This window comes from Panthera pardus, unplaced genomic scaffold (genome assembly GCF_024362965.1).
Source record: "Panthera pardus isolate Hobbes unplaced genomic scaffold, ASM2436296v1 HiC_scaffold_24, whole genome shotgun sequence".
NCBI classification, from domain to species: Eukaryota; Metazoa; Chordata; class Mammalia; order Carnivora; family Felidae; genus Panthera; species Panthera pardus.
Genome location: NW_026526810.1, coordinates 65,741,595 through 65,765,372, shown reverse-complemented (window position 1 = coordinate 65,765,372; position 23,778 = coordinate 65,741,595). Strand labels below are relative to the sequence as shown.

At 46.9% G+C, this 23,778-nt stretch overlaps 1 protein-coding gene across 3 annotated transcripts; it reads right to left on the bottom strand.

The window, feature by feature from the left end:
* Window positions 1–509: 509 nt before the first annotated feature.
* Window positions 510–23,698, bottom strand: ABHD4 (abhydrolase domain containing 4, N-acyl phospholipase B). 3 transcript variants are annotated; one of them, XM_019430481.2, is made up of 7 exons: window positions 23,575–23,698; window positions 9,528–9,616; window positions 8,134–8,506; window positions 7,822–7,976; window positions 5,776–5,887; window positions 2,806–2,992; window positions 510–2,069 (listed from the first exon to the last, which is right to left on the bottom strand). In XM_019430481.2, exons 2-7 carry the CDS (start codon window positions 9,565–9,567, stop codon window positions 1,980–1,982), a joined length of 957 nt encoding a protein of 318 aa, XP_019286026.1. In that variant the 5' UTR covers window positions 9,568–9,616; window positions 23,575–23,698; the 3' UTR covers window positions 510–1,979. The 3 variants fall into 3 exon arrangements, with proteins under 3 accessions (XP_019286026.1, XP_019286025.1, XP_019286027.1); XM_019430480.2 differs by lacking the exon at window positions 23,575–23,698 and adding an exon at window positions 13,035–13,142; XM_019430482.2 differs by lacking the exon at window positions 23,575–23,698 and adding an exon at window positions 12,926–13,036.
* Window positions 23,699–23,778: the final 80 nt, after the last annotated feature.

Here is a 23,778-nt window from a genome sequence, read left to right as displayed (position 1 = left end):
CTGTGAGGTCATGACCTGAGCTGAAGTCGGATGCTTAACTGACTGAGCCATCCAGGCGCCCCTGGGCTATTTTGCTTTTAATTTGAGAGAGAGAGAGAGAGAGAAAGAGGAAGGGCAGAGGGAGAGAGGGACTCCTGGATCCACGCTCAGTGCAGAGTATGATGTAGGGTTCGATCCCATGACCCCTGGGATCACGACCTGAGCTGAAATCAAGAGTTGGATGCTCAACTGACTCAGCTACCCCGGCACACCGAAGACAGGGCTTTTTGATGGGCAGTGGGGAAGCACCCAGTTCTCCTGATTCTCCTCCTGTGACTTGGGGCTTGGCCTGTCCACACTCCTCATCCATCCTCTGAGGGGCTTGGCTGACATGGCCCATGCCGACCTGGGTGAATGATACATTAAACAGGAGACAGGTGGCATGTAAGCAGATACTTCTTGGGCCTTCTTCTCCACCTCAAGTACCATCCCAGCACTCCTATCAGAGCAATATTAAACATCGCTGCCACCAGTTTTCACTCATTTCTTTATTAATATAGAAAAGGAGCCCAAGGCAGCCGGACCAATAGTACAAAGCACCAGGAGTTAATACTATTCTGGTGAAAGGGTTGGCTTTACAAAACGGGAGCAGACAGGAGCTGCCCTGGTTCCGGGGCCAGGCCCAGCCTGCTGCCCAGAACCTCAGAGCAGCACCCGGAACCAGCCCCTGGGAGACAGTTGACAGGTAGTTGGGGGGTGGGATGGGCTGGTGACTGTGTGGACAGATGGCAGGGATGGAGGGCCAGGCAGTGAGAACCATCCTGTGGCTGACGAGGACAGGGAACTGCTGGCTGGAGGCTCTCCACTGGACCGTGGGCAGGGGCTCACAGTGGGCTTCGGCCCTGGGGACAGTAGAAAAGCCCCGCAGATACTAGGGGGAGTAAGGAATCCAGACACAGCCCTGGGGTTGAAGGGCCTTTCCCTGTCTCTCCACCAGGGGCCACCTTTGCTCTATACTACAGGTGGGGCTTCAGGCCCAAGGCACAGAGGGAGGCCAAGAGGCCTCCCAGTTGGGAGGATGAGGGGGCAAGGGAAGGAAGCCCTGGAGTGTCCCCAGCTCAGGCATCTGGAGCTGAGACACAGGACAGGACAGTGGCACCCCTGCACAATGGGGCTAGAATGTGGGACAGGGATGGGCTCACCTATGGCCAGTGACAAGGACCAGACTCATGGCAATGGTGCCTGCCTTAGACTTTAGCAAAATAGAGTCAGCGATGAGTCCTGGGTGTCAGCAGACCTGGGTTCTGGCCTTAGCTCTCCTGGAGCAGAGCTGTATCACCATGGGCCAGCCATGTCCTGCCCTGGCCTGCTCCTCATCCACTCATGAGGGCTTTGAATAGGACTTCTTAGGTCATGGGCGGGGGGGGGGGGGGGGGGGGGGGCGGCACTCGGCAGGTCAAGGGAGCTCTGGGACCTATTCTTGGTAGTTGAGAAGTTAGTAGTTAGTTGGTAGTTAGCTCCCAATCAGAATCTGGACAAAACAGGCAAGGAATGGAGACTAGGGGGTGATGGAGGAAGATGTTTTTGCTTGGAACCTACCCCCACAAAACACTCCAGAGCTGGGAAAGGCTGCCGGGAGCCTCTCCTTCACCCAGGGGAAGAGGCCGCCCTCCCTTTGACTCAGGGAGGGAGCATGACTCGTGCGATCCCTTCACAACCACCATCTGGGGGACACTTGGCATGGAGAGAATGGGTGGCACTATGCAACCCTTTATGTTCTTCCCCGGGGAGGGGAGCTCAAGGCCTCTCATGGCTTCTGCCTCCAACCCTTAGCGTGGGCTCAGGAGTGCGCTTTTTCACTGTGGTCCTGCGCTGGGGACAGCCCAAGACTGCCTGGCTGGCACGTGTTAGTCGGTGAGGAAAGGACACAGGGGCGAGTAAGCGAACAGGGAGGCGAGAGCGACTCTCTGGCTTTCTCCTCTTCCTCTACGGACAGCATCTCAGTCAACGGAGTCACAGATCTCTTCTACCACAGCATTGAAGATGTGTGGCTGGTCCGCATAGACGTGGTGCGACGCACCCTCAATCTCCTATGGAGAGAGGAAGAGCCCGCCAGGGGTGGAAAGGCCCTTTTATTCGGGGCACCGGAAACTGGTGTCTCACACCGATTCTTTTTCCCTTATACCTGCTTGCCCATCACCTATGAGCACTTACCAGAAACATCGGTCCACCTTTCTCCTAGAATCTGGGCACTTTCCCATGCAGGGGGAGGGGTCCATGAATCCCAAGGTCCCATTCATTTTCTCCTCTGGTTATTCACTGTACCTCCTTCAATGCCAGCCCCACCGCTATCTGCTCATTTCATCCACAGGTCTGATGAACCAGGGCCCATACGTGGCACCCAGCCTAATTAAGCACTCATTAGCAAATGGGGGTGGAGAGGGATAAGAAAAAGGGAAGGCAGGAATGTGGTGGGAAGGCTTCCGGGCAGCCTTTACTACTTGCTCTACTGTTCATGGCTCTGGTATTGGGTGGGACAGGGGGTCTGGAGTGGCATCATGCTGTCTGTGTCCAGCTACTGAACGAGAACCGGTCATTTCCCTGGACCGTGCTAAGCAAGAATGAAAGCCCCTGATGACGGTATTACTGAGTCAGCCCTTTCAAACGCACTACACCATCCCCATCTGTCCATTCCTTTCTCCCCCCAACTCTCTGATCACCCTTCTCCATCCCAAGGCTCATCCATGCCCAGAGCTAATCACTGTGTGCAGGGATTCAACGCACCACATTTCCACCTCAATCCTGTGCCTTGGTGGGCCAACATACCATGTCTCGGACATAGGAATCCGGCCGCTGCATCTTTACTTTCTTTCCTGTGCTGGTATCTATCCAGGTGTTGGCCCCGTAGATCATGGTGATGGGCACATCTTTTCGAATCAAGTGAATTCGCTCCAACATGGGGCGCCGCGCCCAGCCGAAGGACTCCATCATGGCTTTGAATGCCGTCTCACCACTGAAGGAGCAAAACACGGTGAGGCAATTAGTAGAATAAACCCTGCAGCATAAAGTGTCAATGTTTTGGTCTCTTCAGACGCTGGGGCAGTATCCTTGTCCTGTGTGTCCCTCTCAGGCCCCAGCACTGGGCGCCTTAAATCCTGATAAGATTAGGAGGTAGGCCTGAATCTGTGGAGGCCTCCCAGCACAGAAGACAGTTAGGAAGGGACACACATATGAAAACCCCGGACACTGAGAATTGTCCAAAGATGCAATGGTTAACATTTACTCAACAAATATTGACATGTCATGCCCTGGGCTGAGTGTAGGGACACAGGAGTCAGATTCACGTGGTGCCAGCCCTGCTGGAGCTCACGATTATCCCACATTTTGGGGAGGCAGGCGTTAAATAGCTAATCATATGATTATTTAACATCAGATTTCCCAAGAATCATGAAAGGGTGGTGGAGCAGGAAGAGAATGGACTAGGGGCTTAGCTTGCTGGGGGTGAAGGAGAGGGGCGAAGGGCTCATGTTAGAGGGGTAGTGAAGAGCAAATACTATAGCAGTGCAAAGGGCTTCCTGATGGGATTGTTACCAGTCTTGTGAGGACCCAGGGGGAGCCGTACTTTGTGAGAAGCAAGGCTCATCTAATCTACTTTGCTCCCCGGCCATCTCCTTAGGCAGAGCTGACCGAGAGGAGCATAAGGGGTCTGCAGGGCTGGGGAGGAAGCTGACATTCTGAGCTGCTCTGCAGCTTTTGCAGGAGGCAGGAGGCAGGAGGCAGGGTGCTTCGGGAGACTGCTGCCCGCCAGGCCCAGCCTGTTCAGGTATTGTGTCCCCCCTCCTTTGGAGCCCCAGAATGAAGGCGGGCCTGAGTTCTGCACGGGCCAGCAGAAACAGAGTTCTTCCTTCAGACATAGCAGCATGGTGGAAAACTATGGACTCTGAAGTCAGAGAGACACGAGTTCAAATTCTGACTGTATTTTCTTAGCAGGTCATGTAACCAGAATACATTTTAATGTTTTCATCTACAAATTGGGGACTTATATCCTCTTTATTCCTTCATTGAAGAAAATGACATGTACAGGGCCCCTCAGGTTGGTGGAGCAGAGTAGGTAGCCCCCACATATTTCTTCTTGGCCAAATGTCATGTTTTCCAAGGGACTGGTAAGAGTTACTACAGGCCTGTCAGGGTTACAACTCAGAAACACTCAGGTGGTTATAAAAGTGAGTGATGGTGGGGCGCCTGGGTATCTCAGTGCATTGAGCGTCTGACTTCAGCTCAGGTCATGATCTCGTTGTTTGTGAGTTCGAGCCCTGCATCGGGCTCTGTGCTGACAGCTCAGAGCCTGGAATCTGCCTCAGAATCTGTGTCTTCCTCTCTCTGCCCCTCCCCTGCTCGCACTCCGTCTCTCTCTCTCTCAAAAACAAATAAACATTAAAAAAAAAATTTTTTTTTTAATTGAGTGATGGTGTTAGGCAGAGAGGGCTATCACTGATGTCATCTCTGCTTTCCCCAGGACACAAAGGAGCTGCGTGATTATATATTCTGAGGCTTAGATTGGGAGGCCATTCATTGCACACAACTAGGTCTGGGACTGGGGAAAGTTGTGAGGAGGGAGCTGGGGTAGGAGACTGGCACTGAGCCCAGTGGGGGCTGACAGAGGGGTCGAGAGCAGGAAGCAGAGGGCTACCTGATTTGACTGCAGAGCTGAGTTTCAATACTGCTGCTTCAGCGGGGCCCTTCAATTAGCTGAGCTCATGCGGAATGCTGGCTAGACAGTTCCCACGCTGCCCCAAAGCCAGCTGGGTGTGAGGCTAATGCTCAGACAGTAATGCTGGAATGCAACCCCCCACCGTCTTCACAGCTTTGGGCTCACGACGGGTGACCTGGACAGGCCTGGCATGAGGCGGGGCAGTGCTGCTGCTCTGGTGTCCTTGGCTTCCCCCAGATGCCCCACAGCAAGCTGGCTGAGGCCTCCACAGAGGCGGTGCCACCCACAGATCCTCCTGTATCAGCCACTCACAGGGCACTGCCTGAGAGGAAGATAACCTCCCTGACTCTGCCCTGGCTCTCAGGTGCCAAGAATGCAGATCAGCAGGTTTGTGGGGCCTGCTGTGTGAGCAGTCATAGATAGGAACCTCTCAAGATTCTGGGGACACCCCAAAATGTCCAAAAGGCGTGGAAGGAGTTCCTGTCCCAACAGTAAGCATTTCACGGTGTACAGAATTTAGGTTTTAAATCACACTTTTCCACCAGCCATTCTACTTGTAGGAATGTACAGATCTAGTCATGTGTGTGCAAAAGAAGATGTGCAAAGAAGTTCTCTGAAGCAATGTCACATAATATCTCAGACTGGAAACAGCAAGGAAATTTGAGAACTACAGGCTGGGAGGGAGAAGATTTTCCCTCTTTCTTTCTTTCTTTCTTTCTTTTTTTCTTTCTCTCTCTGCCTTTTAAAAAATACCATATATTCATATCACTTTTTCAGTTAAAAATCTTTTAAAATGTTTTCCAGACTCTTGCCTGTCAGGCTAACTGCCTATCTCCAGGGGAGAATAAGAGTCTTCCTCTAGAGATGGGCAGCATGTTTCATCAATCTATTATCTTCTCCATCCCTTTGGGCCCATCCCTGGGGAGGTCTCTGGAAATAATTGAGCCTGCTAGTGCCTGCGTTCCCCTAAGTGAATGAGAGCTTTGTGCAAGATGCATTGCAACAAAGTTCTGGAGTTTTTCTACCAGCTGGAGTTTCATCTCCAAACCCGTGCACTCGGAGCTGGCTCTGGGAGCCGCCCTCACCTGGGATTCTGTGCATTGCAATGGTAGATATACTCAGATATAGTATCATCTTCAAAGAAGTCTGCAAACTTGCGCTTGAAGTCCGGCCGGAATCGCTGTACCAAGCCAGGCCCTGGAGGGAAGAGAAAAACATGGGAGTGGCCAGTTTGGGGGGCGGGGGGCGGTGGTGGGGGTGTGCAGGAAGACTTCTGTGTTACGTTTGCTTGGACAACTTTACCAAATGTTATTTCTCTAGGGGTTTGTTTACTTCCTACATTTAACTCGATAGTGGCAGACAGAGTGTGTGAGCTGTCGGGGAGCTCCAGATGACTACAAATTGAGAGTCAGTTGGTTACCAAAGAAGGTAGACAGTCCAATGTCACTAAGGAAGCAGGTTATTTTCAGTTCAAGGAAGTCTCAAGCTCTTTTCCTCTAAGGGTCTCAAGCCCAAGAGTCCATGGCTGAGATGCTTTTCTCTCACAGTCTGAACTAAGTTCTTTCTCCCTGAGACTCTTGGGGCTTTTTTTTTTTTTTTTTTAAAGTAATCTCTACACCCAGTAAGGGGCTCAAACTCACAACTCTGAGATCAAGAGTCCCATGCTCTACCGACTGAGCTAGCCAGGCACCCTGAGACCCTTAGGGCCTTTTAATATTCTGAAGGTTGCAGATGAAACCACCTGCCAAGAGGCCTCTCATGTTCAGGTCTGTAATAGAATACGAGTGGAGAAGTAAACTTAACTCTGGCATGTCAGACTTGGGCTGCTGTTTTAGAGCAATCTGTTCCCTTCACCTTCCTTTAGAGCACACACATAAGCAGTAGGGCACCTAAAACAGACTAAAAATTGGGCCTGATGGTCAACTTCTGATCTCTTGCTCTCTCTCCTGGTCTTCTCTCTGCATCTGAGGATCAAGGTGTTGAGATGGGAGGCACAGCCAGGATCCTCTGGGCCCTGGTCCTCCTCCATGGCTGCCAGCCAACTGCCCAACCATACTGGCTCTGAGGCCCATGCGTGAACCTGGCCAGATGCAAGTAGAGAAATGGGGAGAGTGGTTAGAGCAGGACTTCTCTCTGGAAAAGGGCTCCAGAGGGTCTGCTGGAGTCCAGAGTGCTGGGAACTCTAAGAGGGTCAGCTCTCTGCTCATTTACTCTTCTTTTGCACCTGTCTCTTGATATCCTTCCTTTCTTCCTAAGCTCCTACCTCTACTCAAATGCTCATTTTTCTCTTTTATCCAAAGTCATTCTGTTTCTCTTGAAGGGCGTAGAGAGACAACTCTTATTTAGTCATTAGCAATCAATTTGTAGTAATTGGCAACTAAATATTACTATGTGTACATAAGCCGTCACTGCAAGATAGGGGGTCCACAATCTTTTCTACCGAGGGAATCTGCTTGTTACTTCATCAGATTAAAAAGCCCCCCAGAAAGGAAGGGTGCTGGCAGGATGAGGTCAGAAGGCTGAGACCTACGAATTTTACTTACTATGGCTGGTTTTCCCCGACTTCCTTTCCTCTCCTCACCCATTAAAATTTGCTGACAACTTCTAAGTGGGGAAGATGTGATACCTAACCGGAGTAGGCCATGGTCTAGAGGGGCTTGCCTGCCACTGTGGGTCATGTTGGAGGCTCTGGTTCTGACATCTCCCTCCCACAGGTGCTGGTGAGCTGCAGAGATGGTATCCAGTGGTGGTTACCATACCGAATCACCAACATGTGATTGTATGTGCCACATACTCACATATGTAGCATAAGAACTCAGCAGAGGAAGAGTCACTTCATGGCCTCCTTCTCTCTCTCTCTGGGGGTCTAGCCAAGGCACAGAGTGATAGTTCTGCTCTATCTGTGCCCCACACAGGAAAGCTTTTTGCATGCAGATGAAGGAAAAAAAAGAACCTTCTGAAAATGCGGACAAAGAGATCTAGTTCAGATTAACAGCTTTAAATAACAATGCCAGGTCTATTCCCACCTCTCCTGGACAAGTGGGGATGGTGGGAGGCTGGATGCAATGGGGCTTCTAGAATGGCACAGCCTTGGGTTGAGGAGATAGATTCTTTCTTTGCAGGCTACTCACCCCAGGGCCCAGCTACTCGTAGAACAGCCAGTGGATTGGAACGCCCTAGGACAGACGCCACAGCCTTGAACCAGGTTGGGGGTGCACGGATCTCACTGGGGTCAGTCGGTCGAAGAGGAAAGCCCCATGGGTCTACCAGGATGAGGTGTTTAACTCTATGGGAGGAAAAAGGGAAAAACAAGTTGTATGTGCTTAGAGGTACCACAGCCCTTAAACTGCCCCGGAAGAAGAGACCCACTGGAAACTAATACTGTAAGGTTCCCAGTGGGAGAGGGAATTAGGTCATGAGCAAGAGGGGTGGCTCTTCCTTACCTTTCAGGGTACTTGATAGAGTAAGAGGTGGCCAGGAATCCTCCCAAACTGTGCCCGAGGAGGATCATACTGGGGATCCCCATGGTCTCCCGCCACGTCTCTATTGATGTCACAAACTCATCCTCAGCCCCCTCTGGGTCCCTCGGGAATGTTGGCCTCGAGCTTCGCCCAAAGCCAAGCAGATCAAAGGTGTGCAGGGTACGGCGGGCACTCAGTGAATCCATGTTGAGGATCCAGAGGCCCACGCCACCCCCGAAGCCGTGCACCATCACCAGGGGGGTACGTTCCCTCAGCTCGGGACTCACGGTTACCGTCCAGATCTTGTTCTGGTTTGGGAGGGACACATATCGGGCCAGGAACTTGTTCTGGAGGCCTGGGGAGACGGGAATCCAGGGCAGAGCAGTAAGACTGTTTTCTGACAGCACCATCACTTTGCCTGGACTACCATTCCTTGGCTTTCTCTCTCCACTGCCAAATCCCTCCTGACCTGCCTCACCTCCTTCCTTTCACAACCTTCTGACCCATATGCCCTAAGAGATGAACTCCAAGCACTATTTGTAGACCATCTAGTCTCTCACAGGGCAGTGCTTGCTCTGTGACAGAGCTGCTTGTGGGGGAAGTTGCCTGGATCCTGAGTGGAGGCTTGAGAGCTGTGACTGCTCTGCAGCCCTACTTCCTCAGGCCCATGGGAAGAGAAGGTATCTGTGGCTGGGGCAGTGGATGCAGGGCAGGGAAGATCATAAAGGAAACCAGGCAGACGTGACCCAAGGGTCTTGTCTGAGCCTGTGGCTGCTGCCAATCATGGGATGCCTTGCTCCAACATAATGCTGCTCTTGATAGTTCATCTGTTGGAATCCCAAACTACCGTAGTAACCAGGTAGGTGGTGTGCCTAACTGGATAGAATACAAAGAGAGCAATATTAGAGAACAGAGGATTGCTGCTGGTCCTTAGGTAGAAGGTGGTAAAGCTGAGAAGGGCATGTGTGTTTGGAAGAAGAGAGAGGGAGAGAAGGAAGAAGGGAAGAATGGGGGAAGAAGGAAGGAGGGAAGAATGGGGGGAGAAGGAAGGAGGGAAAGAGAATATATAGATGAGTGTGTGTATGTGTGTGTGTGTGTTGTGTGTTGACAGTTGGTACTGGCTTTGAAGTGAAGTTATGGGATGTGTCAGGAACCAGCATGATGGACAGGAAGGGAGATGTCGAAAAATCACTATCACACAATATGGTATCCTCAGTGCAAATCTCTCCCTTCAAACCACTGACACCACTTACTCCCACCCCAAGCACTATTAATTAATCAAGAATCTGTGGGTTCTGTCAACTAGGCTCTGGGGAGATCCTGTATCCTCCTTGGGCCTCTTGATGGAGGTGGGATAAACCATCCCTCCTACTCACATTGGAGGATCCTGGCTTCCACATTCTTCAGGTGAGACATCGACGTGGGGCGCCAAGCAGGCAGCCAGCTACTCAGCCAGCCTTGAGGCCTGAGACAAGAAGACACGATGACAATCATTGGCAACATTGACACTCTCAGCCTTGCTGACAGTTACAAGAGTTATCGGGGTGTTTCCCAGGCTCAGAAGACCTGTCGCTGTGGCGGTCAGCAATTCCCTGCTGCCTGATAGACTGTTACTCTTCTCCAGCAAAGGGCTGGTAACAACATGCCCTTTGTTTCAACAGATACTCAGGATGCCGTGTGTATAACACTTTACAGTTTGCAACGCTCTTTCACATTTATTATCTCATTTGAGCTTTGTAACTTTTGTTACTGGTTATCATAATGTTCAAGGAGATCACAAGAGAAAAAATGCCAACTATTAACTAATGTTTCAGTTATCTTTATCTTTTGCCATCCCCAGGACCGGATGTTCCTTTAGGGTAGGACAAATTCCCATGCCATCTGCCCTCCTGGCAGGGCCTTGGGGTTTGTGCATGCCCTCTTCTAAGCCCCTAGAAGAACAGAGCAAGGTCAGTGCCCAGCTGGGCTCTCACGTAATCAATCAGTCCAGCCTGGAACAATGAGATGGGACAGGAACGGAGAAGAAGGCAGGAGACCTGGGTTCAAGTCCTGCTGTGATTGCGTTCCCAGGTTGCCTCTGGCTTTGTTTTTCCAGATTATAAAATGTCTACAAAGCTCACATATGTCCTCACCTCCAATAGCATGCGGTAAAATAAAGAGACTACATCCTGCCGGCCCCTTTATGCCCAAGGAAATTGAAGTCATTGCAGGGTAGAGATTGAAAGCACCAGTTTTGGAGGGGAAACAAAACAAAACAAAACAACAACCCCCTCTGGTTCTGCCATCACACTATCACCATTTACAAGCAGAATGGCTTTGGCCTGATAAATAACCAGTGTTGGAGCATCTAGATAGGTTGAGAGACCTCATAACGTGCCTGGGACAAATTGGACACTCAACAAATGAGTTTACTACTCCTTTTCTATTGTATGATATTTCTCTTGAATTGTGCCTGAATGAAGGAATTACAAGGTGGATACCACCAGCTACAGGAAGGGTCTTTCAATATCGACATACTCAGGCAGGGGTATTTTGTGGGGGAACGAGGGCAACCATTACTTATCCTCTTGGCCACACACACAGGACATCCTGATATACCATCTGAAGCACAGAATTTTAGATTAGGATGGTTCCTTAGGAATCATCTAGTCCAGCCTCTTTATTTTACAGATGAGGAAACTGATGCCCAAAGAGGCCATGCTGCTGGTGAGAACAAGCAGAAGTACAACCCAGATCTCAGATCCAGGGTTCTCCGTACCCTTCCTCTGGGCAGGTACCTCAGCTTTTCTTTTTTTCTTTTTTAAAGGAGAATTAGTTTTAAAATTTGTTTATTTATTTATTTTTCAGTAATCTCCAGTGTGGGGCTCAAAGTCATGACCCCGAGATCAAGAGCTGAATGCTCTTCTGACTGAGACATTCAGGCCCCAGTCTCAGCTTTTCAAATTCACAATATATAACCACATCTTCACACGGTCTCCGTTTTCTGAAAGGAAGTGTGATCTAAAACCAGAAGCCAGAGTTCTAATCCTGGCACTGCCACTTATCAGCAGTGTGATTTGGGGCACATTATGTAGCCTTTATCTGTCAGTTTCCTCATCTTTAAGAGACAGGTAATAATAGTATCTACGTCATAGGGATCTCATAAAGATTAAGTGCATTTATGCACATAGAATAATGCCTAGCATAAGATAAATTTCCAATAAATGTTCTTTTCCCCCAGCTAAATCATAAGCTGCCTACATTCAACTCTTCAAGGACTGCCAGAGGCTTGCAAGAAATACTGAGGGCTCAGCCAAGAGTGGTGTATCAATGGCTTAAGCCAGATGAGAATTGTCAGTCTCAATCAATCCAATTCTATGGAGACTCTCAACCCTTTTAATACTCCACTGGAATTCCTTACTGTGGGCTTAAAGCATGAGCACCAAGACCGCAGAATTTTGCCAGTCTTAAGAGACAGACTTTCTCTCCACATCAGACACTGTGACAAGTCAGACCATGACACGTGGACCCCACATTGCCTTGTATCTGCCCAAAGCAGTGCTCAGGAGAAACGCTGTCCAATGGAACAACACGATGGGCTGCTCAGAGGATATTCTTCAGGGAGAAGCTTTACTTTGCCTCTCTTTTTCACCAGAAATGTTCTAAAGCACTGGAAGTGATATCTGGCACACTGGATCTGCTAAATACTACTGGGGATGTGAGGGCTGGAGTGGGAAATTGAGGCAAGGGGCAGAGAAGTCACTTAGCCTTGAACTTGGCCTGGCCAGAGTGGTCTCTCCCCTCTAAAGGGCTTTTATCCCGTTGGGAGGTGAAGCAAAAGGAGTTCTGTGTTGGGTCAGAAGCCTGCTCTGGACCTCTGTGATTTGGGCAAGTCTCCTCTAACTTTCATGGGTGCTGGCTTCTTCATCTGTAAAAAAGAGCTGAATTACCTGCATCTCTACCAGCTCTAATCTGTGTTTCCCTAAGTCATCGTAACCTTTGTAAATTTCCTTTTGGAAAAGTCATCTTTAGAAAGCAACACTCTTCCTGAGCAGTTCCTTCAAGCTCAGGAAGATACTATGGTCATAAAGTTAATTAGTTTTGCAGGCTGCCAGTTCTGCAGCTCTGAAAAGCAGGAACACAGGATCCAGGAGAGGCCCTGTTCTGGTGAAACCAAGGCTTGGCTGGGAGCTGAGTCATTCTGGAAGCAACTTTTCCTTGCTTCTATCAGACTGCGAACTGCTAGCCACACTACCTACAGGTGGCATCCCGAACCTGATGCCCTTGAGACAGTGTCAACAAAACCCAAAAACGGTAATTCTGAAAGCACAGCATTAAGGATCTCGTGATGATTAAAAAACGTTATTAACTAGGGTGGGAAGCGGCTAAGTGTCTCAGTAGGCGAGAACTAAAGAAACTTGCGAGCCCATTACTCCAGACAATCCCAGCGCCGGCGCCCCCTCTCTTTTCTTCGCGAGCCCTTTCCCTGCCGGGCTAAGAAAGGCCCTTGCCACCCCCCGACCACCGTCCTGGGGGCAAATCCCAGTGAGCAGACCCGGCTGCTACCCCCACGCCCGCATCCCACGAGCTGCGCGGAGGATCTGGGCCATCACCACTAAGTCTAACCTCTCTGTACCAGAGGAGCGAGGAGCGATCGCGAAGACTAAGCGTGGAAAGTCAGAGTCCCCCGGCTCAGGCAAGCTAATCTACCATCGCTCCCCGAGCTCTGCTGCTGCCTCTTCTGGGCAGAAGCAGAGCATGCAAACGCAACCCCGGGCCCTCCCATGAAGCCGACCTGGAAAAGGAAAGGCGGGAAGGTGTCTACAACTGTTCCTCAGTCACCGACAGTCCCGGGATCATGGCCCAGAGAGAGAGAGCAAGAGAAAGACACAGGATTAACTCACTGTTGCTCCAGATCATCAGCCATAGTAAACAAGCCCTGCCGGGTCGAGCCGAGCCAGCCCATCCCTCCGCCTGACGCCAGCACCAGCTGACCCAGGAAAGGGTCGGATAACAAAGTGGGGCGTGGCCAGGGCCGCCGGGCGGAGGCGCAGGTCCCCAGAACGCCCAGGCGGGACCTGAACCCGGCTGGTGGTCGAGCCGGGGTCTGCGTGCCGGCACAGGGGCCTCTGGGGTCTCACGGAAAAGGACGGGATTCCTGCTCACACATTTGGGGGACAGTGAGGGAGATGGGTAGTACTGAAACAACCGGCTCCCTCACAGCCCTCGTTCGGCCCTAGTTAAAAAGTGACAAAACTACCCCTGCACGCTCACACCAACTCTGGGCTTCCCGGCAGAGCTTCCTCTCCGCTGAAATCCTCCTCCTGGTGTTTCTTGTAAGGTGATGCTTAAGATGCTTGTGGAGACACTACTATTGGTTAAATGTTTCTACAAAGAGCCTGGGGGCCTGTAACTCAAGTACATTGCCACGTTTTGCAAATAAAAAACAGGATGCCCAAAGCTGAACTTCAGATAAACAACGAATGCTTTTTTAGAATAAGTACATCCCGTGCAATGTTTGGGACATAACTGGGCATCCTGTATTTTATCTGGCAACCCTAAACCTTAGCGACATGTGCCAAGATGCAGTTCTTGTGCTCTGGAGATTTCCCAACCTAGTTCCCAGGAAAGATGTGCTCAATGCCAGGTCTCCCTCAGTTTGGGGAATCCCTGCCTCCCCTACCCTCAGGAAGGGCAAATGAAGTACTAACCTATAAGGCTGGGTCTGCTCTAGGTTGCTGGAATCCCATATGGGGCATGGGGGTGGGGGTGGCTGGCTTATCTCTTAGGTCCGGAGCTTACTTCAGGCTTGCTCAGCAGAGGACCCAAATCTTGAGGCTAGCTCCAGAACTTACCTGAACTGGTAAACAAGTCTTAATGTTGAGGGAGTTGTCGGGGTTCAGGTCATCCCCTTGGTTAGATTAAAACCAAACTAAGGAGTGATGGAGGGTGAGTGGGAGAATGCTGACAGGGACGGGGTTTGTCAATGTGTTTTTCATTAGCCCTCTTGCAGGTCTTACTGAGATTTCTCCTTTCATGTTACACAGTGTTAAATTGATCTGATGACCATTATAAGGCCTCAAAGTTTAAGAGAATGGGCATGTATAGAGTTTAGGGACCTAGGAATTTGCCAGATGTGGGGCAAAGCAGTATAAAGAGTGGAGTTGTGGCATACATTCTTTCAACTGGGCACAGTGGTTCTAAACTTCAGTGTGTATAAAAATCGTCTGGAGGGCTTTGTTACAAATTCAGGATTCTAATCCCTAACCTCTGAGATTCTAATTTAGTTGGTTTGGCTTGATGCTAAAAACTGCATTTTTAGGAAGTCCTTTAGATGCTGGAGTTCACTGAGACTCATTGGTTAATTAGAAGCATTGTTTCTGGGGTCAGAAATCTGGGTTAAGGGTAGTCTTGGTTTTGCTATATATCCACTACATGCATTTGGGTAAATTACTTAGTGTCTCTTAATTTTCTCCCCCTGACTGTCTTGTGAGGATTAACCAAGATAATTCCAATAAACATTTAGTACATTTATGCTAAAATTTATTACTATTATTGTTACTGTATACCTATTCAAAGCCAAACCTTATGTTAGGCACTAAGAATACTGTTATCAAAAGGAAATAGACAGCCTGCTCTAGTGGTAAACATAGACTTTCTATCTGCTGCCACCACAGGCTGTTTGTCCGTTTGCAGGGCTGGCAGCTTTATTTTCCAAGCTCAGCTCAAACCTCCTGTCTTCTGAGGCCTCTCCTGACCACAGGGTCTAAGAGAGACCTCCAATCACTCTATTTTTATTTACATTTATTTACATCACTGTATTTTATTATCTTCATAACACTTATCACCATCTGAAATTATTATGCCTTTATGTTTACTAATTTATTATTAGTTTCCCTTCACTAGAACTGAATGAAGGTTGGGGAGAGGGTATGGGGGAGGGTTGTCTGTTTTGTTCTCAGCTTTGCTGCCAGCACCTACAACAGGGTGTGGCTCAGAGTAGATACTCAGTAATGACTGGATGAATAAATGGATAAAAAGTCCAGCTAGGAGGCAGCTGTGTAAACAATTACCTATAAACTAATATGCTAAGTGTCAAGGCTTTGGGAGCTGTATTTTAAATTGTACCTTATAGGAAATTCTGGGCTTCATCATTTCAAGATAGGACAACAAAATCTCTCCTTTTTCTGAAAACCTGTTAAGATGTAGCAGTTTTTTGAGGCAAGGATGACCTGGCTAGAACTGATACTGTATCTCTCTAGACCTCATCTCAGGAGGCAGTGTATTTTGTTTCTGTGTGCAAAACCATCTTTTGTTTGTTTGTTTATTTATTTATTTAGAGAGCACACATATGCACACACAGGGGAGAGGGGCAAATACGAAGAGAGAATCCCGAGCACAGGGCCTGACTTGGGGCTCCATCCCATGAACTGTGAGATCACGACCTGAGCCAAAATCAAGAGTCAGATGCACAACCCACTGAACCACCCAGGCGCCCCACCAAACCATCTTTATGAGGTACTTCCTACTTGGAAGTAGGAAACGTGTAAATGGAAAATGCCTTTTATAACCAAAGTCAATAGATTCCTTAAGGTGTCCCCAGAGCTGGGATAATTTAGGATTGGGCTGGATCTGCTAGAATTACAGACTGGAGAAGACAGGCTAAGTGCCTGTTCTAGGCAGGCCTCTGGATAGAAATTTTCTCCTTACCTTCAAGACAAGACACACTATGTGCAAGTACAAAATAATCTATTTTCCGTCTATTGCCATCATGTGTGATTTTATGTATGATTAAAGTTTAAAAACATTTTTAAAAATGTTTTATTCATTTTTGAGAGAATATGAGCAGGGGAGGGGCAGAGAGATAGGGAGACACAGAATCTGAAGCAGGCTCCAGGCTCTGAGCTGTCAGCACAGAACCTGACACAGGGCTTGAACTCATGACCCTGAGATCATGAACTGAGCCAAAGTTGGATGCTTGACAAACTGAGCCACCCAGGTGCCCCTGTATGATTAAAGTTTTAATATGGTCTTTATGGATGGAAACTAATTTTGACAAACCCTCTTTCCTATGCCTATAAGTCGCATTAAATATTCTAGAAGTTGGTGGAGCTGATAACTGATAGATTAGGTCTGGCAGGGATAGAACATTCTTTGGTTTCAAATGGGTGTGACTGTGTTTTGAATGAACTATGAACAAGGTATGACCCTTAGATTAAACATAGGAACTGAGTGGAATAGTTGTAAAGTTGTTTTGTCCAATATGATAGCCATTAATTATATGTGGCTACTTAGGTTTGTTAGAAAACAAAATTTAACCAAGTAAATTTTGCAGATCTAATTGCCTTTATTAAACAATTCATGAGGGGTGCCTGTGTGGCTCAGTCTGTTGAGCATCCAACTCTTTTTAAAAAAAATTTTTTTAAACGTTTATTTATTTTTGAGAGACACAGAGAGAGAGAGAGAGAGAGAGAGAGAGAGACAAAATACAAGTTGGGGAGGAGCAGAGAGAGACACAGAATCTGAAGCAGGCTCCAGGCTCTAAGCTGTCAGCACAGAGCAGGACATGGGGCTCAAACTCATGAACCATAAGATCATGACCTGAACTGAAGTCAGATGCTTAAGTGAATGAGCCATCCAGGGACCCCAAGCAACCAACTCTTTATTTGGGCTCAGACCATGATCCCAGGGGTGTGGGATTTTCTCTCTCTCCCTCTGTCCCTTTTCCCTACTCGTGTTCTCCCTAAAAATAAACAGACAATTCAAAATCTGGCAGTGTCTCCTCTAGCAAATAGAGGGGAAGAGTTTTATGAAATGGAAGGCTTTTATAAAAAGAGGGTGGGCAAGAAAGCTATTAGCAAAAGAAAAGGATTGTTCAAGCCACTTTTCCATAGTAGGGGAAAGCAAGGGGTCTTCTCTTCCTTTGGGGGAGGGAGAGGGTCCATGTGGCAGACTCATTGGCACTGATGGAAAAATTCTTGACTAACCTGTTAAGACTACATTTCTGGGGAATGTTGAAACTACAATTAGATTAGGTACTAAAGCTTGGATTTGGGAATGTGGTGTAAGTGAAGCCATTTTGGGGCTTTGGTTTTCTTTTTCTTTTTTTAGATTTAATTTTTTTTTAAGTAATCTCTGCACCCGACCTGGGTCTTGAACTCATGACCCCAAGACCAAGAGTCACATGCTCTTCTGACTGAGCTAGCCAGGCATCCCTAGGCCTGTAGTTTTCTTTTTAACAGATTTGAATTAATAAAAATGAAAAAGTTTCTTAGTTACAACTGGCTACATTTGAGTGCTCAGTAGCCACAAGTGTTTGGTGGCTGCCATACCCGACAGCACAGACACATCTGCATCATCACAGAAAATTCTATAGAACAGTGTTCCTCAAGCAGTGATAAATTCAGTCCCATGGTGTGGACAGTGTTCTGCCCTTGCACAGCACAATATAGTAGACTCCTGGGCACTAGAGAGGAAAAATGAGGGGTTTTCTTTAAAGATTTGGGCTCCCAAAGTTATGTCAAGGAGGAAGAATTTCCAGGGCACCTGGGTGGCAAGGTCAGTTAAGCATCCGACTTCAGCTCAGGTCATGATCTCACGGTCCGTGAGTTCGAGCCCCACGTCGGGCACTGTGCTGACAGCTAAGAACCTGGAGCCTGCTTCGGATTCTGTGTCTCCCTCTCTCTGCCTCTCCCCCACTCGCACTCTGTCTCTCTTTCAAAAATAAGTAAACATTAAAAACAACAACAACAACAACAAAAAATGAGGAAGAATTTCCTCTGCTTTCTAGCTGAAGAATCAAACTGACATGACAAATAAAATAAACAGGAGAATATCAAGTCCAGGTTATCACCTGTGCTTCTTCCAACTGGCTACAAATTGGAGATTCCCATGACCCCCTCCTGAGGTTCAATAATTTGCTAGAATGGCTCACAGAACCCAGGAAAACAGTTTACTGTATTACTGTATTGCTAGAATGGCTCACAAGGTCTAAAATGGAGTCACTTTTGCTAAAACCTCACCAAGACTTAATACCTAACCTAACTGCAGTTTCTGCCTTTGGAACTTCCTGGTCAGCTCTGGTGAGGCAATCTGACTGAGACCCCAGGGACTTAATCTATGGGAAGGTAACCTTGCCTGGAATAATCCTTTTAGCTTCCTTGTCCCACCCTCCTCTTGCCTACAAAAACCTTCCATTTTTGTACAACTCCTTGGAGCTCATTTCTATTTGCTAGATGGGATGTTCCCTGACTCATAAATTCTTGCATAAAGTCAATTAGATCTTTAAATTTACTCAGCTGAATTTTTTTTTTTTAACACTGATTTAGTATAAAAGGATACAACTTAGGCACAGCAATATGGAAGAGATGCATAGGGCAAGGCATGGGGGAAGGGGCACACAGCCTTCATGTTGTCCCCAGTTACACCACTCTCCCAGTGCCCAGATGTGCTCAGCAACCCATAAATTTGCCAAACCTCTCTGGTTAGGTGAATTTTTCCTTTTTACTTTAATGGAAGTTTCATTACAGAAGCATGACTGATCAAGTTATTGCCCATTGGTGACTGAACTCCATCTTCAGCCCCTTTTCTCTCTAGGATGGGGCTTAAAGTTCCTACCCTGGAATCACAGAGTTAGTTTCCCTGGTAACCGGTCCCTACCCTTGAGGGCTTTCCAAAAGCCATTTCATTAACTTAGATTCCAGTGTGGTTCAAAGGGGCCTGTTATGAGTAACAAAAGATGCTCTTTTCACCTTTATTGCTCTGGAGCTATTACAGAAACTGAGGACAAAACCAAATATTATAACAAAAGATGCTCCTAGTGCTCTTATCATCACTTAGGAAATTACTAGAGTTTTAGGAGCTCTGTGCCAGGAACAGGGGTGAAGACTGAATACACATTTCTTACATTAAAAAATATAAAGAAGGGGGTGTTAGCCACACTGGGGCAAATTTAAAAGGTGGAGCTGTTATATACAATACTTAAGAATAGCAAAAGGAGGGCTCTGAAGGACAAAATATACAGGGAAGAAGAAGAATTGGAAAAAACTCTTCTTTCCCATGCAGAGATTTTCTTTAGAAAAGTCCTTTTCTCTGTAAGATTTGTATTTTGATAAAGAGTGTCATTTCTTACTGTACAGAGACACTGTAAAGTCATGGCCTTTGCCTGTAAGGGGACCCTCTTGCCCCTCCACTTTCCTATTGTTTTATGATGTTGAGTGTTGAATAGCAGAACATGCCACCCCAAAATATGTCACTGTACCATAAAGATTATTTTGAGCCAAAGGCAATTGAGAAGAAGCAGATACAAGAAAAGCTCTCAGCCTCCTCCTATTTGTGTAAAAGTAAGACTTAACTTTGTAGATGTGCCTTCTCCCTCCCCCGCCCCCCTTACAAAGGAAGAACAGAAGCATTCTAGATCCTTATCAACCCAGAGAGGGCACCAGAGGAATCTATGTAACAAACTCTCCTAACTAACCCTTATTTTTTATTAATTCCCTCATATATTTTTACCTTCCCACAATTTGCTGCCCTAGAAACTCAGTCTTTTTTCTTTGTCATTTCTCCAAAAGTGTATTCCTTTTTTGTTTAGGTGATGTTGTTACAAACAAGGCAACAGGCTCTAAGTGGAGTCACTTATACTAGGCCCTACATCATCAAATATTAGTTTTGACTTTCCCAGAAATGGTAACAATCTGGAATTACCTAATTAGCCTTAATCAGTTAATGTGCCTGATAGATCCCTGCCACCCCCTGAAGGAAAGTGACCTTGATATAACCAATCTGCTTTTTGTCATTATAACTTCCTAGTTTCAGCTCCCTTCTGCCTATAAAAGTCTTTCATTTTGTATAGCTCCTCAGAGCTCCTTTCTGTTAGATTGAATATTGCCTGATTATGGATCATTGGATAAAGCCAGTAAGATCTTTGAAATGTACTCAGATGAATTTTGTTTTTTAAGGTGATATAAGCCCAAGTTCTAACCACCCCTTTGAGTTACTCATAACTGGGTACTCCCATGTGTATATACGATGCATATGTTAATAAACTTCTGTTTGTTTTCTCTTGTTAATCTGTCTTTTTTTAGTCTAATTTACAGGGCCAATAAAACTAAGATGGTTAGAGGGAAGAGTTTTTCCCTCTCCAACAGTGTTTTTGTAATAAAACCTCTAAGGTCTATTCTGACTTCAGCTTCAATTTATAAATTTGTAGTCTTTCAGTGCCATCTCTTGCGTGCCCAAAATACTGGGGCTCTGTGGTTTGCCCAACTTGTAATTATTCAGAGATCTAGAGGAATCATAGTTAATCACCAGTACTAATGGTTGTTAAGAACAAACATTTACTGAGTGTCAAATACTATGTTAAGTGCTTAGTGTCAACATCTCATTTAGTCCTCACAACTGTTAAAAAACAAGTCAACCAAGTAAATTTTGAAGACTTAATTGGCTTTTTAAAACGATTCATGAATTGGGTAGCATTTCATCTAGCAAATAGAGGGGAATGCTGAGGAGTTTTACAAAATGGGGGGTTTTTATAGAAAGAGGGCAGGGCAAGAAAGTTATTAGCCAAAGGAAAGGATTGTTCAGGCCACTTTTCCATGGTGTAGGGGAAAGCAAGGGGTCTTATCTTCCTTTGAGGGATGGAGAGGGCCTGTGTGGCAAACTCACTGGTGCTGACTGAAAAATTCCCGACTGGTTAAGACTACATTTCTGGGAGATGTTGAAACTGCAATTAGATTGCATTAATATGCATTAAGCCCTGGTTTGAGGACTAAGCCTAAGCAGTGCCATTTTGGGCCTATGGCTCTCTTTTTAACATAACATTCCAATGATCTTGCTATTGTTATTTCCATTTCATAGAAAAGGAAAATGAGCTGCCAGACTAACTTGTCATGAATTAGACAATTAGTAAACAGCAGAATCAATGTTCCAACACAGGACTGGCTGACTGGGAAGCCTGCACTCTTATCCATTATTCTGACCCTGAATTTTTACATATATTAACATTTTGATTTTAACTATTGAAATCAGATCTCCTGGGTGGTGCAGTAGGTTAAGCATCCAACTCTTGATTTTGGGTCAGGTCATGATCCTAGGGTCTTTTTGGGCTTGAGGCCCATGTCGGGCTCAGCACTGAGCATGGAGCCTGCTTATGATTCTTTCTCTCCCTCTGCCCCTCTTCCGCACTCATCTGTGCTCTCTCTCTCTAAAACAAACAAAAAGAACATTTAAAAAAATGAATAAATGTACAAACGATTGAAATCAATACTAGTATTAGCAATTTCCTATTGGCAGATAAGTCAAAAATGTTTCCGTGATTATAGAATCATAAACTGAACACAGAACAAGACCTTTTCTTGATGTTTTAAGTAGTCCAGAACAGCTTTAGTTTATTATATTGGTGTTTGACTTTGCAGGTCTCAGAAAAGAATGCACTTGGTAAGTGAATTTGGTATTTTTCATTTCTTCTGCTTTCCCCCTTTGGGAGTTCCTGTGGAGATGCTAATGATGATAGCTGACATGGATCAAAGGCAGACAAAGCATAAGGGAGAAACTGCTGGAAGGAGCCTGGCTGATGGAACAGAAACCCCTTGAGAAATTCACTCCTGAATGATTAAAAGGCATCAGCCTAGCCTTTAAAGTCTGAAGTTGAATACTGGTGAGAAAGCTACCCTCCTACTTGCTGATGAGGCAGGGAGAAAGGTTCAACTTGTCAGAGAAACTGAAGGTTCCTGCTTTATTATATTGAAATGGGAAGCAGCCTGGTTATTCACACTTTTTTTCCCTTTTCTTCTCAGCAACATAAGAGAGTTTAGACTGCACTTAAGTTCATATAGCAGCAGTGCAAATCTCTGTGGGTGTGAATATGAATATACCTCTTCAAATATATTGTAAAGCTTTCTTTCTTTCCTTTAATTAATTAATTCATTATTTTTCACAGCGGTTAGGGGCAGAAGGAGAGAGAGAATCACAAGCAGGCTCCATGCTTGGAGCCTGACCCTGGGGTTGATCTCAGGACTGTGAGATCATGATCTGACCAAAATCAAGAGTCTGACGCTTAACTGACTGAGCCACCCAGGTGCCCCATAAAGCTTTCTGAGGACATGAATTATTTCTTTTCTTTCTAGAACCTGACCAAGGTTTTCCTCACCACTGCTAAATGGCACATTTGTTGATGGTGATATAGCTTCCAGTTTAACAAGTAAAAAATGAAAATGCAGAACCCTTGTCTTTACTTGCTGCTTTAGGAATTTTGATTGAGTACCTAGGATAGCTCAAATTTGTTAATAAGCTTAAAAAGCACCTGGTTATGTACAACCTGCAGCTGAAAGATGAGATGAACTTGAGCTGGAAGGTCAGATTAATGTGAAATTAAAAGTGCAGCAAAAGCCAGAAATTAAAGTGGATCTTATTTTTTTAAAAAGTTAAAACGCTAAGTAAAAATAGGCAATTCCACTTGTTAAATACAAAACCACAAACCTTCAGTTTCCCCTGCAAAATGAGTTGGGGGGGGGGTGGTGGTGGTGGTGGTGGTGGTGGTGGTGGTGGTAGGGTTTGAACCAAGCAATGCTCTTATGGGACTTTTGACGCTGATATCCTGGGATATTACACAGGATTCAAGATGCTAGCTTGGAGTAAAAGGTTGCTAAACTTGATCATTTATTGTCTTCACATTAATCGACTGTTTTCTCTTGCTCCCCGCCCCAAACACAGGCCCCTTTAAGACCGCATCTGAAGGGCCCCTGAGTGGGTCAGCGGGTTATGCATCCGATTTGGGTTCAGGTCATAATCTCCAGGTTCCTGAGTTCAAGCCCCACATCAGGTTCGCTGCTGTCAGCGCCGATCCTGCTTCGGATCCTCTCCCCACCACCTCTGCCCCTCCCTCACTGGTGCGCTCTCTCTCTCTCTCTCCCTCAAAAAACAAACTTAAAAAAAAAAAAAAAAGAGACCATATCTGATTGGCCCAACGGTACCTACAATTTAGCACAACGCTACGAGGAGGCGACCAGTAAATGTTAGCTGAATTACAATTTAGGTTCTACTGTGCTTATTCGTAAGCGCTCCCAGAGCCAGATCTCAGTCCCAGTTCAGGACCAGGTAGAGGTCAAGCTCCCTCCCTCCTCCATCCGTCCCACACTTCCCTCCGCCCATAACCAAGTGTAAACTGGTGCTTGCGCAGTGATTAGCAGCGGTGTTTTTCACTGAAGGGGAACTTAACTTGCCCTAGTGATCTGGGACAGGCATCTGCCCTTAACAGCTAGGGCGGCTCGGGTGCTGAACCCCGATAGCACCAGACATTGCCTCACTTCCGATCCAGTTAATCTTTGAAGACGCCAGTGGTCCAAAGAAAGCCCGAATCCTAGGGGAGCTACGCCTTCCTTTGTAAAACGTGTCCCCCTCTTCCTCTCACGCTATCCTGTTGCTAGAGCAACTGTGGGCGTCACCAACCTGACCGCGGAAGTAGGACAAAAAGAGTACACGTCTCCAGGCCACGAACAGATCCATTGCGCAGGCGCATTAGCTTTCTCTGGCCGCAGCGCTCATTCTGTGGATGTATTCTGCGTCTGCGCATTAGTTGTTTCGCGCCCTGGCCTGCGTGTACGCCTGCGCAAAGTGGCAAATCGGAAAGGGCGGAGCTGGGCCACAGCGGTG

Coding starts and splice junctions, on each gene's coding strand:
- ABHD4 (XM_019430480.2), bottom strand. CDS start 13,096: ATGGGCTGGCTCGGCTCGACCCGGCAGGGCTTGTTTACTATGGCTGAT. Junction 8,507..9,527: donor GGAAGCCAGGATCCTCCAAT/GTGAGTAGGAGG, acceptor CCGTCTCCCCAG/GCCTCCAGAACAAGTTCCTG. Junction 7,977..8,133: donor TCTATCAAGTACCCTGAAAG/GTAAGGAAGAGC, acceptor TTCCTCCCATAG/AGTTAAACACCTCATCCTGG.